Source organism: Gadus macrocephalus, chromosome 16 (assembly GCF_031168955.1).
Source record: "Gadus macrocephalus chromosome 16, ASM3116895v1".
Classification (NCBI taxonomy): Eukaryota; Metazoa; Chordata; class Actinopteri; order Gadiformes; family Gadidae; genus Gadus; species Gadus macrocephalus.
In genome coordinates, this window is record NC_082397.1 from 8,498,702 (window position 1) to 8,516,589 (window position 17,888).

At 49.8% G+C, this 17,888-nt stretch overlaps 1 protein-coding gene across 4 annotated transcripts in view; it reads right to left on the bottom strand.

Annotated features, from left to right (window-relative positions):
* robo1 (roundabout, axon guidance receptor, homolog 1 (Drosophila)) overlaps positions 1–17,888 on the bottom strand; it is a 62,637-nt gene that overhangs the window by 23,778 nt on the left and 20,971 nt on the right. For all 4 annotated transcript variants that reach the window (XM_060074287.1, XM_060074289.1, XM_060074288.1 and 1 more), the window contains 8 exons: positions 16,982–17,063; positions 16,426–16,591; positions 15,175–15,341; positions 14,864–14,985; positions 12,375–12,606; positions 11,002–11,123; positions 5,735–5,912; positions 1,632–1,835 (listed from right to left, as the gene is read on the bottom strand). In XM_060074287.1, the coding sequence (XP_059930270.1) occupies positions 1,632–1,835; positions 5,735–5,912; positions 11,002–11,123; positions 12,375–12,606; positions 14,864–14,985; positions 15,175–15,341; positions 16,426–16,591; positions 16,982–17,063 (1,273 nt within the window). The remainder of the gene's footprint in view (positions 1–1,631; positions 1,836–5,734; positions 5,913–11,001; positions 11,124–12,374; positions 12,607–14,863; positions 14,986–15,174; positions 15,342–16,425; positions 16,592–16,981; positions 17,064–17,888) is intronic.

Here is a 17,888-nt window from a genome sequence, read left to right on the forward strand (position 1 = left end):
TTGAGCTGCCCGTCACGTGTTTGCAACCAACACACGCACGCACGCACACGCACACACACACACACACACACACACACACACACACACACCGCAACGCAACGCTGCCGTATTAGATTCGAAAACCGAGCTGTCTATTTTCCTGAATGTCATCAAGTGTGCCTGAGAAAGACGACTTTAAGGTAATCCACACCACGATGAAAACACCAGACTCGTGGCCGTCACAATCGGCCCCACACGTGCATCTGCGTACGGAAGAGGACCCCCAAGCCCCCAGGCAGATCAAGACAACAGCTCAGCCAATGTATCCATCTCCCTCCCCTGTCTAAATGACTCCTAACCCCCAGCCGGAGGGTGGGGGTTACCCACCCAGGGGGTTAACATGGAGCAGACCAGCCAGTCTACCCCCACCTCCAGGCTGGCCCCACCCTACGCCTTCGACAGCGCCAGAGTCCCGGCTAATCCCCCCCCATTGTTTGTGTGTGTCTGGAGCGGAGCAGGGTGAAGTGTGGATCCCCTCTGACCAGCGAGCTCTGGGGGGGGGTTACAGGGTAACAGGTAAGGGCCCTTCACGGGGCCCCAACCAGCTGCATCGCCCCGGGGCCCACACACACATTACCACCGGCCCAGACACAAATGAGACCCGGGCACAAAGCCCTAATAGACCCTCTTGGTTCTCTTGTGTGAGCGTTGTGGGAAGGGGGCGGGCTTGTGTCATCAACCCTGTCACTTTGGCTCAAGTCAGTTCAAAATAAAAGCGTTTATTTGGGGGGGGGGGGGGGGGGGGGTAAGGTCTGGCTTGGTTTGGTCGGGCCGTCTGGGTGGAACTAGAAGCAGTAGCAGCGACATCCAAGAGGGAAGCGCTTCTCACCGAACCGCCGTAACAAAGACACTTACTAGCGATTGGGTGACGCAAGGAGCGCCAACTCCTCCACAATAAAAGACCTTGGCTTGCAACAACAGCAAGATGCATAATATAGTTGTTGTTGTTTCTCTGTTTCCAAGGGAAATCAAAATGGAACGACTTAAAAGGGACTTTGCTCTGCGGCTTCAGTTTCCAAACAATCTTCAGCAATAGAAAACAATTTTTACACACCCACACTACCGCAAAACTGTAGTACCGTACTCCAAATTACACTCTGCATCAGAAACATCCAATGTCTCACTTGAGGGTGTGAATTAGTTGGGAGATATTTTGGTAATGAGGAGTGAAATCATTACAGTTTGTCAACAAGATTGGAGCTAACCTGATGCTATAGTCTGCAAGACTTCTACGTCTACACTTTATCCATACACTGATAGCCGTTGTGTGTTATAGGGTGTTGACTCTCAGCCAGGAAGTTACTGGGTTTGATCCCCTTCTGTCTGCCGTCTACCTGTACGCACCCCAGATCGGGTTTCTGTTTCTGGACAGTTCTCTGAACAAATCCAACAATAAAGCTACACCTTATCTGATGTTATCGTACCTCAAGCACCCTAAACAGACGACCAGCTCCTTTAAAAAACCTCTCAGAATACTGTGGAAGTTGCAATGGAGACATATCGCAACTCCCTCAGATCGTCTCCCTCCGACCGCTGATAACCTCGGCACGTGCACACGTAGGAAACACACGCGTGCTGCATGAAACACCCACCTTTGCGTATGCCGGCGTAGCTTGTGGAGAGGCCGCTCCTCTTCTTGCGGTGGCGATACAGCCAGATGCTGAACACCATGAGGATGATCCAGCACGCCGCGCCGATGCCCGCGATGAACGCCGGCTGCTTCACCACATCCGAGATCTGTTGCGACAGGGGGTTCTGGGGGTCCGACGGCGACTCTGTCATGCGGCCCGAAGCGTCTGGGAGGGGGGGGGGGGGGAAGGTGGAGGAAGAGGTGGGGGTGGAGGTGGAGGAAGGAGGGTGGGGAGGAAGAGGAGAAGAAGATGGAGGAGGAAGAGGTGGTGGAAGACAGGGGAGGAGGGTGGAGGAGGTGGTGTTGGAGGAGGAGGAGAAGGAGTTGTGGGGAAGAGAGAAAGGGGGTTACAGCTTACACAAGGAGAGTAAAGTTGTCAAAACTCCAAAACATCTTTGAGCAAAATGACTGACAGCCTAACTGATCATTAATAACACATATATCAAGTCAATTTAAAGCCTAAAGAAAAATAACATTCACAAATAGTAGTAAAAAATAGTAGTAAAAGAAACGAGAAACTAAACCCCTGATGAAAGAGGAGAGGGGAAAGAAACCATTTGAGTCAAGAATATTTCTATGTAAATATTTGGGGAAAGAGAACGGCAACGCAATGACGGGTGTGAAATCATGACAGTCAAAGTCAAAACATTTGGGAGGAAATTAGGAATGTTTTCCTTTTAAGTAAAGCAACGGGAGCCAGAGGAGCAAATAAACGGGGACCATTTTCCTCCAGCTTCTCTTTACCCCGACATCACAAAAAAAGGCTCTCTTTCATCTGCGCCGATGAGGGTGAGGGGGGAGGTGGGGGGGAGAGGGGGGAACGAAGAGGGGGGAGGGAGGACTTTACTCTATATTAATCACAAAGCTTCCTCCAGCAACCTCTCAGTCATCAACAAACAGACCAGAGCTTGTCTCTCCTCGAGGAACATTCAAAGCATCGTGCCTCCGTGACGCACCGGAGCAGTGCAACCACCGTGGATGATTACAGGGACAGCAGAAACCGGTGGATCTTTAATAGCGATAATGATATTAATAAAAGGCCCGTTCTGTCATCGCCTGGCGGTGAGCGCCAAGCTGCAGCTTGTCTCCGCACACACAGGGCCAGTGAGTGTGGGCCAAGCTGTTTGGCTATTGTGAAACACACTGAGAGAGCGCAGGGTGCGACCACGATCACAGCACCCACCTCTCAGTCTGCTCCCCTCGTCTGTTAGCCGGGGACACGCGCACACGCACGCACACACATGAACACATGCCTTTCATGAAAGATCTCTTGTTCTGACTCGGGCCCCAGCTCCCCCTGGTGCAGAATCTCACCAAGCTGTTTCTTTCTTGTTCTTCTCTGTCTGTATTACTGCCACTCTCTCTCTCTCTCTCTCTCGCTCGCTTTCTCTCACTTTCTCCCTCTCCCTCTCTCTCTCTCTATCTCTGCCTCTCTCACTCGCCCTCTGCCCCTCGATCTCTCTGTATCTCACTCTCTCTGCCTCTCTCCATCATATTATTTGTTTCATCGTGCAGACAACTTCTTCCATCAACGCTCTTGTAGCCACAGGGAAGATTGAGTTGGACAGGCAGACAGGCCTGTGATGTTGTATTTCTTTTTTGACTTTGTGTCAGCCAGACAGCGAGACATCCAATCAAAAAACCATCCATCTTTCGAGGCACCCATCCACCAATCCGCCATCCACATAGTCATTCCTTCACCCACCTATCCACCCATGCAGCCAGCCAGACCACCAGCCCCTCCACCAGCCCCTCCCCCGACTCCACAGACCAAGTCTATCCCTCCCGGTTTCTCCTCCCGTCTATACATCTGTGAAAAGGTAGCCCTCCTTTTCCCGAACATGAGCACCTGGAATTGAATCATTGCCTGATTGGGATGCAGGAACATGACTGGTTGTAAAGGGGGGGGGGACGTTATTTTTCTATGTTTAATTATCATGCTATTTTGCATTTGTGCAACAGTGAACTTTATGATCAAGATGCAAACTGTTAAGATATACAATGAAGTGTCTGGTTGATTATGATTTCGTTATAAAATATAAATGTATTGTGGTACTTGGGTCGGTGAACCCCCATGGCAGTTGGTATCTACCATTTTGTGTAATTGGTTGGCTTTATTTAAGCCCGGTATTTTCTGCTTTCAAGGTTGGTGGAGGCATAGAGAGACGGCTTGCTGTGAGGCTGGTACATGTTCAGATTAATGGAACTTTGCTTGTTTGTTTTGTTTATCAAAGTATTTTGTTTGGCGTTGCCATTTCACTTTTCAAGCATGGAAAATAAATCACAGTTTTTTCAACGAATTTATGCTGCTGGCTGAATTTTTGCGGCCTACTCAAAGACCTTCATTGCGTCCTAAACCGCTACGTCCCGAAGTGGAAGTGAGTCGGGAGGCTCATTTTCACAACTTCAAATAGCAGTTTCCTTTCTGAGGCTGAAGCAGGAGAGGAGGGGAGAGGGGATGGAGAGGGGGAGAGTGAAGGAGAGAAGGAAAGGAGGAAACGAGGAGAGGGGGAGAAGAGGAGAGGGGGAGAGGAGGAGAGGGGGAGGGGGGGAGTGGAGGAGATGGGGAGGGGGGGAGTGGAGGAGAGGAGGAGAGGGGGAGTGGGGGAGAGGGAGGAGAGGAGGAGAGGGGGAGTGGGGGAGAGGGAGGAGAGGAGGAGAGGAGGAGAGGGGGAGATGGGGAGGGGGGAGTGGAGGAGATGGGGAGTGGAGGAGAGGGGGGAGAGGAGGAGAGGGGGAGAGGGGGAGAGGGAGGAGAGGGGGAGTGGGGGAGAGGGGGGAGTGGAGGAGAGGGGGGAGAGGAGGAGAGGGGGCGATGGGGAGAGGGGAGAGGGGGAGAAGGGGAGTGGAGGGGAGGGGGACAGGGGGAGAGTGGGAGAGGGGTGGGGGAGCTGTGCAGTCAGGTACCCTGGCCGGGATGAGGAGCACCACCAGCCTCAGCAGAGTGTGACAGATGTGTTTGGGGGAAGCATTCCCCGGGGCGCAGTGTTCCACTGCAGTGTTGGAACAGGCAGCACCATCGCCACGGGAACCCTTGAGTGGGTGGAATCGTATCAGTCACAGCCTGCCCCCGCCCCCCCCCCCCCAGTGCCGAGACTCCCCCTTGCACTCAACCACACACATGTACGCACTCACGCACACACAGGCTTAAAGGAACGCATTCACACACACGCACAAAGGTCGACACAGACACACACACACACACACACAGCTAGATAAAAACCTGGAATGCCTGTCTTTCTTTTTGACTATTTAACTTTCTCTCTCGCTCTACTGTATTCTCTCTATATTCCATTATCTATCTCTGTCTGTCGCTCTCTGTCTGCCTCTCTCTCTATTCAATTTCCAGCGTATCTCTCCCTTTCTCTCACAGTGAAATTGGCTGTCTTCTTTCCAATCCAGAATTTCTCGATGGTGGTACTGCGCTTTAGGGAAATAAACCCCACACGATATTGCTAAACTGAAAATAGAAAAACGCAAACCAAAAATCTCAATAGCAAGAAATAAGGCAATTGTTTGGCTCACCACACTGATACTGTTATTCTCCAGCACACTGAATTCACAAGCGTGTTCATAATGCTAGTGCTGCTCAGAACCAGATCAAGCATCCATGACCGGTGAATAGAACAGGGAGGGGCCGCCATGTCTGAACAGCCCTGCTGCACATGAATGTAGCTGGATCGACAGAGATCAGGCTGTGTTAAAACAAAAAAATCATGCTTATCTAGGATCACTTTGGGTGCGTTTCAAAGTGTTCGCCGACTGAATCCTTGCGGTTACGCTTTCTGTTTGAGCTTCGGGCTTTAACATTGTTTACTCCAAATCAAAAGCAAATACGATGTTCAAAAACGCTCCTTCTTTTACACTTAAAAGGCAAAATCCTTATTTAATTGCAATATGCTGCTACCATTTAGTACGTAGCCGCATGATTAACAGTGCGTTGGGAAAGCATGAAAGTACGAAGATGTAAACACAAGTCCAATTAAAAGTGCACATCAGACTCATGCACCCAGCGGGGGGAGAGAAGGGGGGGAAGCACAGTTATGAGGTCATATCCCGGCTCACCCAGCTGGAAATAGGTGACGTCGCTCTTGACTCCCGGGCCGGCGCCAGTACTGGCTGCGACCTCCACGCTGTAACGAATCCCCGGGGTCAGGCTGGGGATGGGGATGAGGACGGAGAAGGAGGAGCCGTCCACCGTGCGGTTGATGTGGTAGCGGCTCTCGTTCCCCAGACACCAGATCTACCAGAAACACACACAGAGGGTTAAGAGTTCAAAACGTACAATACATCGTGTAAAACAGTTTTAGGATTGGTATTGATTGACGCTGGTTTAGAGTCCAAACGTAATTAACAAATGGTAGTTATGAACGCAGACAGAGAAATCTTTAGAAACACTAGAAAAATACGCGAAATAGCCTGGCTAGCTTAAAGTGTTACATTAGCACAACATGCCTAATTTCTTCTGATCGGTGGCCCTGGTACGGTGGATTGAGTTACGGCTCGGGGGAGGGGAGTGTCGGTAGGAAAACATATTAAACCGTTTTGAAAAATCGCAGGACCAAGGTTTTCTTTTTTTTTTTACGGCGCAGCCCTTGACACTGTCGTGGGTGTTGGTTCAGGTAGCCATAACATGTCTGAGAGCAGAACTTAAGTCCATGAAAAACAACTGGGGATCAGTGGGTACCTCCATAACGCAATTACACCGGGGCTAATGCCTCGGCTAGCAGGAAGCCGAGCCAGCAAACCTGGGGGGCTACAAAGAGAGCCATACATACACCTCAGCACAGGTTCACACATCCTGAATCTGTAGACAATGCTTTCTTAACACACCCATACACACACTCGCACAAACACAGGCACATACACAGTACAAACACCTTCCAACACCTAGTTAACCACCAGGTTAGCAAACAAGCTTTCAAGTGTGTATGTGTGTGTATGTCTGTCTGCAAGCCTTGGTGGGACTTTGGGTGACTGTATGTTAGAGTGACTCTGATTGTGTTTGCATCAGTGTTAATTTCGTTAACGAAAAATATGACGAAAAATGTTCGTCAACGACCTTTTTTCCGTGACTAAGACGAGACGTTGACGAGCTAAAAATAGATCTGTGATAATAAAAACGATGACGAAATGTCATTTTGTTTTCGTTGACGAGACGAGACAGGACGAAAATGTTATTGGTGTGCTATTTGGGCATTCAAAATGCACGATATTTTCCAATCAGTACACTCCCGTAAGGTTCTTATGCAACTGTTCACTCCTCCAGTAAATAGAACGGACCTTAGCTACGACTTGGCAACGGGAGGTATGGTCCACTCAGCTATGAGCTAACGTTATGCATTGTACATGATTCGAAATTCTTCCCAGCTTTTATTCCACAGATACTAGGGTCTATAGCATATAACCGCGTTGTCTGATTACAGTTTAATTCATTTTTCATAATTTACCGGCTCTCGTTTTGAAGAAAATCACCGCGCCATTCGTTTCAATGGGAATCGCCACGGTCTATACTTCAACATAAGGTGGACTTTGAAATTCGTCCAAGCCTTTATACCCAAGATACTATAGGGTTTATAGCATATAACCGCGTTTTCTGATTACAGTTTAATGCATTTTTCACAATTTACCAGCTATCGTTTTGAAGGCTGAACAGACAAGAGTACTAAAGTGTGACGTCACGTTTCGAGAGCAACAGATTTTCGGTTCTACACAAACCAAATTAACAAAGGGAAATCCTATGCCACACGAACCTTTTATAGAAAAGGAACAATCTTTTTGCGAATTGATTTCTGAGATTGCTTTACCAATGATGTAAGTAATATTGAGAATAGATTGTCTTCATATAAAAAAAAAAAAACGAAACTAAACTAACGTTTACAAACTTTTCCTTTTCATACCCCAGGGGAATACATGAACGCCTCGACATTTTTCGATTGGTAGTGATTTTCACCTCTTGAAATTGATTTATTTTAATTCTGAAAGAAACAACACATGGAAGCAATGGAGAACGCCATCTCTCGTTTGGTTGTTTAGAACTGAAAATCCGGTTGCCAGGACAACGTAACGTTTTCACTTTAGTACTCTATTTGAGTGGAACAACTAAACAGGTGTCCATATAGCCTATATAGAGTTAGCCTAATTGAACTAGTTTAAAAAGAGAAAACATTTTGACTAAAAGTAATGACTAAAAGTTGACAAAAATGTAAGGACTTTTCGTCGACTAAAACTAGACTAAAACTACAAAGGAAAACAATGACTAAAATGTGACTAAATATACTAAGCATTTTCGTCAAAAGACTAAGACTAAGACTAAATCTAAAATAGCTGACAAAATTAACACTGGTTTGCATGTTTGTTTGCTTTGTATGTATGTAGGCCTAGTATGTATGTAGCCCTAGTATGTGTGTGTGTGTGTATTTAAATGTGTCTGTCTGTCTGTCTGTCTGTCTGTCTGTCTGTCTGTCTGTCTGTCTGTCTGTCTGTCTGTCTGTCTGTCTGTCTGTCTGTCTGTCTGTCTGTCTGTCTGTCTGTCTGTCTGTCTGTCTGTCTGTCTGTCTGTCTGTCTGTCTGTCTGTCTGTCTGTCTGTCTGTCTGTCTGTCTGTCTGTCTGTCTGTCTGTCTGTCTGTCTGTCTGTCTGTCTGTCTGTCTGTCTGTCTGTCTGTCTGTCTGTCTGTCTGTCTGTCTGTCTGTCTGTCTGTCTGTCTGTCTGTCTGTCTGTCTGTCTGTCTGTCTGTCTGTCTGTCTGTCTGTCTGTCTGTCTGTCTGTCTGTCTGTCTGTCTGTCTGTCTGTCTGTCTGTCTGTCTGTCTGTCTGTCTGTCTGTCTGTCTGTCTGTCTGTCTGTCTGTCTGTCTGTCTGTCTGTCTGTCTGTCTGTCTGTCTGTCTGTCTGTCTGTCTGTCTGTCTGTCTGTCTGTCTGTCTGTCTGTCTGTCTGTCTGTCTGTCTGTCTGTCTGTCTGTCTGTCTGTCTGTCTGTCTGTCTGTCTGTCTGTCTGTCTGTCTGTCTGTCTGTCTGTCTGTCTGTCTGTCTGTCTGTCTGTCTGTCTGTCTGTCTGTCTGTCTGTCTGTCTGTCTGTCTGTCTGTCTGTCTGTCTGTCTGTCTGTCTGTCTGTCTGTCTGTCTGTCTGTCTGTCTGTCTGTCTGTCTGTCTGTCTGTCTGTCTGTCTGTCTGTCTGTCTGTCTGTCTGTCTGTCTGTCTGTCTGTCTGTCTGTCTGTCTGTCTGTCTGTCTGTCTGTCTGTCTGTCTGTCTGTCTGTCTGTCTGTCTGTCTGTCTGTCTGTCTGTCTGTCTGTCTGTCTGTCTGTCTGTCTGTCTGTCTGTCTGTCTGTCTGTCTGTCTGTCTGTCTGTCTGTCTGTCTGTCTGTCTGTCTGTCTGTCTGTCTGTCTGTCTGTCTGTCTGTCTGTCTGTCTGTCTGTCTGTCTGTCTGTCTGTCTGTCTGTCTGTCTGTCTGTCTGTCTGTCTGTCTGTCTGTCTGTCTGTCTGTCTGTCTGTCTGTCTGTCTGTCTGTCTGTCTGTCTGTCTGTCTGTCTGTCTGTCTGTCTGTCTGTCTGTCTGTCTGTCTGTCTGTCTGTCTGTCTGTCTGTCTGTCTGTCTGTCTGTCTGTCTGTCTGTCTGTCTGTCTGTCTGTCTGTCTGTCTGTCTGTCTGTCTGTCTGTCTGTCTGTCTGTCTGTCTGTCTGTCTGTCTGTCTGTCTGTCTGTCTGTCTGTCTGTCTGTCTGTCTGTCTGTCTGTCTGTCTGTCTGTCTGTCTGTCTGTCTGTCTGTCTGTCTGTCTGTCTGTCTGTCTGTCTGTCTGTCTGTGTGTGTGTGTGTGTGTGTGTGTGTGTGTGTGTGTGTGTGTGTGTGTGTGTGTGTGTGTGTGTGTGTGTGTGTGTGTGTGTGTGTGTGTGTGTGTGTGTGTGTGTGTGTGTGTGTGTGTGTGTGTGTCTACATGTATGATGGAGTATTTCACCACCCTACTTCCTGGGGGCTCTGTGAGTTCCTAGCAGGGGAAGATTCACTGGGGAGCTGGCACAGTAACGAGCAGGGAGAATGGATTTAACAACCATGAAATTACTATAAACCCTATCGCCAGAAAACATTTACCTGGAGAATGAACAGTGGCTTAACTTTTACAGTGACTGAGCCTCACCGTTTCCTCCGCCACTAAACCACATCCCCCTATGACCACAAAATACACATTTCCAATTAAAATCTCAGCCTTCGCACAACTACATGGTCCATGTGGTGAATCGTACACCAATTGACACAAAGCATACATTATGATTCACATAAAGGTCTGATGAATGTATTGCAACAGGACAGCATTCGAAAGATAAGGTTAATTATAAACGCAGAGGGAATACAGAATAGGGTGATAATTGTGTTTTTCTCCAATTATTTTCCTTTTGGTCTTTACAGTAGTAAACCATTTTATAACAGTATCTGCATTGTTCCATCCAAAATGTGATCCTCATTTCTCAAGAAATGTCATTACTTTCACATAAAACATATTCAATTGTGAGAAACTATACTTTCGCAACTAATATTTTATGATGAATATTTTACCATTTCATCCATTGTAGACACGTTTCAAACTTCATTGCTATAAAACACACAAGAAAAATGTGAACCGAATGCACAAAAGAATGTATAAATATCTTCTGTCCACCAGATGACACTGTTTTACCATAATCGACAACACCTTATTGTCTCCCTCTCCGAGCTTTCAGCAGCACGTGTTTAGCCTACTAGCCTCCTAAGGTGTGCCCCATCTCATTGTGTGTGTGTGTGTGTGTGTGTGTGTGTGTGTGTGTGTGTGTGTGTGTGTGTGTGTATCTCTATAGCAAGTACAGTTTGTGGATCCCAGATGTGTATACATCTGCAATGCTGTCTCCTTTGTCTCTCTGTATCTCTGGTTATATCTCTCTTTCCTTCGAAAGAGATTCTTCTTTTTCTCTTTCAAATCATCTATTTCTTATTATCTTGGTCCCTGCATCACATCTCATTCTCTATTTATCCCTTCCTCTATCTTTCACTTTTTTCCTTGTTGTGTCTCTCTCTCTCTCGATCTGTCTGTCAGTCCTTCAGTCTGTCTGTCTCTCTCCCTCTCCCTATCTCTGTATCTATCTCCCTCTTTTTCTCTGTCTGTCTCTGTCGCACTCCCTCACTCTCTCTCTCTCTCTCTCTCTCTCTCTCTCTCTCTCTCTCTCTCTCTCTCTCTCTCTCTCTCTCTCTCTCTCTCTCTCTCTCTCTCTCTCTCTCTCTCTCTCTCTCTCTCTCTCTCTCTCTCTCTCTCTCCCTCCCTCCCTCCCTCCCCCTCTCTCTCTGCCTGGTGTGAAGGACTCTCACCTTGTACTCCTGAACCAAGCCGTTCTGCTCGTCCTCGGGCGGGGGTTGCCAGGAGACCAGGACGGCCGTCCCATTGTCCGCGCTCTCCGTCACTTTGACCTCGCGCGGCGGCGCACTGGGAGCTAACGCGTGGAAAAACAAAAGAAAGGACAGAAAATTCTAAATCACCCTCACGTTCATACATTATGCCACAACATTCCCTCCTTAATGGAGCGCCGTCTGCCGTTGTACGATCCAGCTGTCAGAGAAGTGCGCCTTTATCTTCGTGTCGGGGACTGGAAGCGAAGGAGAGAACAAAGGAATGGTCATCGTAAAACATTAGCGTTGTTGCGCCGCTTCTGGCGGGAAAACACTCTTGTTCCGACACGAGTTATTCACAGAGTGAAAAAAAAAACCAAGCCATGGTTTATGCACAAGGAGTCGGGCCGTCCTTGTGTTTTTTGCGAGTTCCCAATGTGATTACAGGAAATTAATTATGAAAAACAAGAAGGGATATCGTAATTGCATACTGATTGAGTGCGTTTCTATCTTGGAGAGCCGGCACCACGCTCGGAGCCCAGGAAAACAATTATTAACAGAAACGGAGAACATCCAGCGTGGAATATCCAGCAGGAAAAACTAGACGACACAGTCACACATTAGCATACACACTTCGTTCCCCATAAATGTTTATCAAAGATTGACAAACATTTTAACGAGGAGCTAGGGGTTTGCGCAATCTCCCCCTAACAACCACACCCGATGAAGAATTAGCAGCCGCCCTCGTCGGGTTAGTGTGTGCGTGCTGCTTGTCATCTGCTCTCTGGTTTGTCACGTGGCCCCCAGATTTCAAAGAGCTGATAGATCCCAGGCGGGCGTGCCTGAATGCGCCGCGTTTTAACACACACAGAACCACGCACACACACGCACACACACACGCGCGCGCACATGCACCCCCACACACACACGCAGGTGCTCTGTCTGAGGCTGCTGCTGGGCACAGCTGCTGTGTGTGTGAGGTTGCAAGCTGTGCGCACGTGAGCATTGTGTACACATGTAAACATGCACGTCACACCATGTGTGTGCACAGACGCACACACACACACACACAAACAAACAGCAGTGGATGCATATGAGCATGTGCACGCATACACAGATGAACGCACGCACACTCATGCACATAATAATGTACAAACGCAGGCACTCACGTGCTCATGTGCACATAGAACACACACACACACACCATAAATAAATTGCCACATGACACACACAGCCACGCACACACATATCTACACACCCACCTACGTCCCCACACACACACACACACTAACACACACACACACACACACTAACACACACACACACACACACGCGCGGGCCATGGCTCCACCCACCTTCCTCCAGCGTCTTGCCGATCTTGACGTCGCTGTCCGTTCCCTGGAACTCGTTGAAGAACGGCCGCACCTTGAACTCGTAGGTGACGCCCTTCCTGAGCTGGGGCACCACGGCGCTCTCCTCCCCGGGGGTGCGGACCTCGAACACGGCCCACTCGCTCCTCTGAGCGCCCTCCGGGGCCGGCCGGTACATCACCTTGTAGCCCTGGATGTACTGGGACTGCAGCTCCACCTAGTGGGCGGAAGGAGGAACCGTGCGTGAGGAGATGGGAGACGCCAGCGGAGGGGTGGCAGACACTTCCAATTCAAATGCGGTTTTCCAGAGAATTCCAAAGGGTTTTGATGACTTCACGGACAGGAGAATGAAGAGGGACAGGACAGCGGGTTGGAAGAGAGATGTTGAGACGTAGCATTATAGCACACGACCGGGGAATAATCCACGATGAGGGGGAAGAGGGCCAGGGCATCTTGCTCAAGGATTCCTCCAGGAGCCGTAGTAGCTAGTTAGAGCATTGGGGTACGAACCCAGAGACCTCCGTCTGGGAGTCAAACCGGCACCCTGACCACTGGCCTCTGGACAGTGCCCTCTGTCTCGGCGGTGGAAAGCCAAACAGCTGTCCCCGCCGGGCTCCCAGGCCGTGCCGCGTGGACAGCTGTGACGGATGGGCCCCCGGGCCCCTGGTCCCCTGTGAGGAATGTGGTGCTAACGCGTGGTGTTTATCCCTCCGCATCTCTCCCATGGTCGGCCCTCCCTCCCTGCCCTCCGTCACTTCTCCTGCTCCTGCGTCGTTCCCCTCCACGCCATGCACTATTTGCAGCCGTTTACTCAAACCACAGCATGAGGTCATCGGGCCAGAGGTTCCTGTGAGTCTGGAGCTGGTTAAACCCAGGGGTGGGGGAGGGGGGAGGAGGAGAAGGTCCCAGGGCAGCCTGCCTCCTTCTCTCGTCGTCCCCTTTGCGCTCCCGTCGACTGACAGCAACAAAGTGTGTGTGTGTGTGTGGGTGTGTGGAGAAGAGATTGGGGAGGGCGAGTTCCAATACCCAAGCGTGATGCTAGATTACGGGGAGGAGGGGAGAAAAGGTCTTCCGCTGTAGATGTGGTTGTTATTTGGTAGGATCCAGGGTTGTCCCGGGTTAACTACGCGCACGGCGTGTTAGCATTAGCGCTGTAGCCCGCGGAACGGAGCTGGGTGGAGGCAGTGGTGACTTGTAAACTTGTTGACGGTTTTAATTTACCGCTCTCCTGTGCAAACACGCCGTCGACTCAGGTGGTCTTCATTAGGCGGGGCTGGAAGGAAGGAGAGGGGGGGGGGGGGGGGACTGTACGAACGAATTGACGCAAAGATTGGGAGGAAAAGGCCCTTCCACGATGGGGAGTGTATTCCACCCTTTAAAACAACCTCGTAAAAACGAGTGTGAATCTGTTGTGGCTCCACGTAAAAAAAGGAAGAAACTTTCCTGAATATTGTTTCCACCCCACCAAGAACATTCCAGCGAGGAAGGGTAAGTGAGCAGAGCTGGTTTACATCAGTCATGGCATGTCGGTATCCCTTTCTTAAAAACATCTCTCCGTCTCCCATTCCTCACGGCCCTGGGTCACAACGTTCCGGCAGGGAATGCTGCGCAGTGCCTTCCGTCAAAGGAATAAGACACACCGAAAAAAGCGCAGCACGGCTCCACAAGCCTCTCTGGTGTAACCGGAGAGAGAGTTATCCATGGCCAGGACACCGCCGTGCTCATCAGACTGATGGAGCCCACCTATGGCCAGACCCCAAATCCAGAACCTCAGAGCAGCTCACAGTGGTAAAAGGTTGCCATGGTTAATGGATGCCTGATTGATTCTCTCCATCTCTCTGTACCCTTTTTCCCCTCTCTCTCTCTCTCTCTCTCTCGTCATCTACATCTGCAAGCCATTTCCACTTTAAGAGCTCCTCCAGCAGGCTGCCTCCCCCCTCTTTCTCCCCCCACCCCCCCGCGCTGTTTTAACAGCCACCGAGAGGTTCTCAATATGAAGGGGCACCGTGTGACACATCCCACGCTGGATGGCGGCTCCTTTCTGCCGCTCTGCAGGGTCCTGTGCTCTTGGGCTCGCTGGCGTTGGCGGGGGGGCTTTGGCCAGCGAGGATGGGGGTTGCGAGGTGGGGGAGTGGGGGGGGGGGGGGGGGGGGGGGGGGGGGGGGGGCGAGCCGGCGGTGCTACGGCCAGCCAAGCCGTTGGTGCTCCGGCCGAGGCCAGATGGGCAGTGGGAAGGCGTGGGACGGGGCAGGTGGGGAGTGGGACGCCCCTTCCGGAACCCGTGGGCCATTGGACGCATTTAAGTGTTCAGAGTGGAACTAATTGAGCGCTGGGAAACGGGACTCGTGGACGATCCCTGTTCTGGAAGGGAATAACAGGAACGCCGCGGCTGGGTGGAGGCTGGTGGGGGCGGTGGACTGCAGGGAGGGGGTTAGCGGTGGAGGGCGGAGGGTGGTGGAGGCGGAGGTACTCACGGTCCACTGGACTCTGACCGAGGACGAGGACAGGATGGTGGGGTTGTGGAGGTGGATGACCACCTCGCCCAGCTCCCTCTGGATCTGACGGTGGTCCACGCCCTGGCTCGTTGGGGGGATTTCTGGAGGGGCAGCCACACACACACGCACACACACACACACACACACACACACACACACCAACACACAAACACACACACAGACACACACAAACACACACACATGATTAGCGTATACAACACTACAGATTATATACAGCAGAAAATGGTGCTCAAAACATTAGGGTGAGGGTCAGGGTGCAGGCCCCCTACCTTGTGTCTTGACGGCGTCGGTGATGGGGCTGGGGTCGCTGAGGCCGTAGGCGTTGGCGGCGCGCACCAGGAAGAGGTAGACGGCGCTGGGCTTCAGGCCCTTCAGCAGGTAGCTCTCCGTCTTCACATGCTCCACCAGCGTCTGCCAGCTGCTGCCCGACGCGTGGCTGCGGGGGGCCGGGGGGGGGGGGGGGGGATCAAGGGTTAGGTGAAGGGAACCATTGGGGAACCTGGATTCCTATGCTACATGGACCTTCCCCAGGCTCTTCTAAGACACTGTCTGTCTGTCGCTTTCCCTGAAGACAAACAATTATATCCAACACAAAAGCCTTAAGTATTGTTTGTCACCCAAATACATCACTAATTAAATTTGTTTCGATCATGAAAATCATGAAATTGAATCACCAGATTGGTGTTCAGTAAAAGTAACTCCCAGACTTTATGGAATCACCCTCGTCATTATAATGAAAAGATAAGATGTGCCTTATCACTCCTGGACAGGAAATTTGGGGCAAAAGTTTTATTAAAGCATATTATAGTTTCATATCATAAGGTGGATATTTTCCTGGCTCTATCGCCCAAAGGAAGAGGCAGCAGGGTTGAGTTAAGGGAACTAGTGAGTGATAGTACTGAACTAGTGAGTGATAGCACTGAACTAGTGACTGATACTACTGAACTAGTGATTGATAGTACTGAACTAGTGAGTGATAGTACTGAACTAGTGAAAGATAGTACTGAACTAGTGAGTGATAGTACTGAACTAGTGAGTGATAGTACTGAACTAGTGAGTGATAGAACTGAACTAGTGAGTGATAGTACTGAACTAGTGAGTGATAGTACTGAACTAGTGAGTGATAGTACCGAACTAGTGAGTGATAGTACCGAACTAGTGAGTGATAGTACCGAACTAGTGAGTGATAGAACTGAACTAGTGAGTGATAGTACTGAACTAGTGAGTGATAGAACTGAACTAGTGAGTGATGGTACTGAACTAGTGAGTGATGGTACTGAACTAGTGAGTGATAGTACTGAACTAGTGAGTGATAGTACTGAACTAGTGAGTGATAGAACTGAACTAGTGAGTGATAGTACTGAACTAGTGAGTGATAGTACTGAACTAGTGAGTGATAGAACTGAACTAGTGAGTGATGGTACTGAACTAGTTAGTGATAGAACTGAACTAGTGAGTGATGGTACTGAACTAGTTAGTGATAATACTGAACTAGTGAGTCACTGAACAAGAGGTGTTACCTGAAGGCCTCGATGATGTAGGAGGTGGGCGTGGCCCCACTCAGGTTGGGCTTCCAGGAGAGGGTGACGGAGGAGCGGCTCACCTCCGTCACCTCGGGCCTGGAGGGGGGGCTGGGGATCAGGTTGGGGTCCGTGGGTCTGACGGGCTGAACCGGGACCCCGAATTCTAGACGCAGGCAGGAGAAAATGGTTTCTTACATGGATCTTTATCTCCCCTGAATGTCCCGTTACGTACAGATGTCCACGATCCAGATGTATTAACAGGTTCTTAAACATGGATGAAATTGTAAAATGTAGGATAGTCTAGTTAAGGGTGTTTGATTTCCAGTTAAAAGGTTCAGGGTTCAAACCCCAATGTCCTCAGCCTACCTAGGCATCAGGAGCAAGGAAACCTTGCCTCCATCCCTACCTAAGTGTCCAAAAGCAACTGCAGTGACATTAACATATTTGTATCTGAGTTTTCAAATGAATGCATCCATTTTTTAAATCAAACCATAAAGAAGTACAATAAAACAACAGCTTGGCCCCAAACGGGAGTCCGGGCATCCCTTCTCACCTTGCACCTCCAGGTAGGCCTTCCAGGAGGCCTCCCCGCTGGGCGTGGAGGCGATGCAGGTATACATCCCCGTGTCGCCAAGCTGCGGAAACCACAACCAACGTCAGTGAACGAGCCCCGCACATGAGCACACACGTCGCCGTGTTCCACCACGATGCGTTTCTACAACGAAACCAATGTTGTCACGATTCCCCCTCCCCCCTCCCTCCCCCTCTCTCCCTCCCTCCCTCCCTCTACGGTCTACAGGACAGGACGTTTCTCCTCCGCGCTTCTCCAAACGCCACGCTCGCCGTCGGTATTGACATTCGGGCAGTGCAGCCTCCTCCCTCCCCATCACTGCCCGGGTTATCTCCCTCATCATGCCTCTGCCAGACGGGGGCTCCGTGGGGGAGATGTAGATGTCAGTGGGGACGGTGGGTGTAGGGGCGGGCGGGTGGGGAGAGGGGGAACGGCAGCGGGGTAAAAGGCCAAGTAGGCAGATCATCCCCCAGTCTCATGGAAAAAGCCTTTGGCCCGGATCACAGTCTAATTGGTGACCTTTATTTGCTTCTGCTCGGACTGACACTTGGAGGAGGGAACAAGGAGGAATCCTTATTAATGTAGCGGGTGTGGTGGCGGTCGAAAAGGGGAGAAAAGGGAGAACAGGATGAATATGTTTAAATGCCTGGGAAGTGGGCGTGGCCGAGGGGAAGTACACTCCCGCAGCTCAACTTGACATTTCCTTTATAACATTACATTTAAAAGACGAAGATGAAAATGATCGGCAGTCTACTTTGAGTCTTGACAGGAATATGTTTGAGGTGAATATGGAACAGGGTAAAAACAAAACATGTGTTAACTATGCAAAAAGCTATCAAATGTGTCTACGTGTGAGCAGGTGGGTGGCTGACAGAGCCAGACAGAGAGG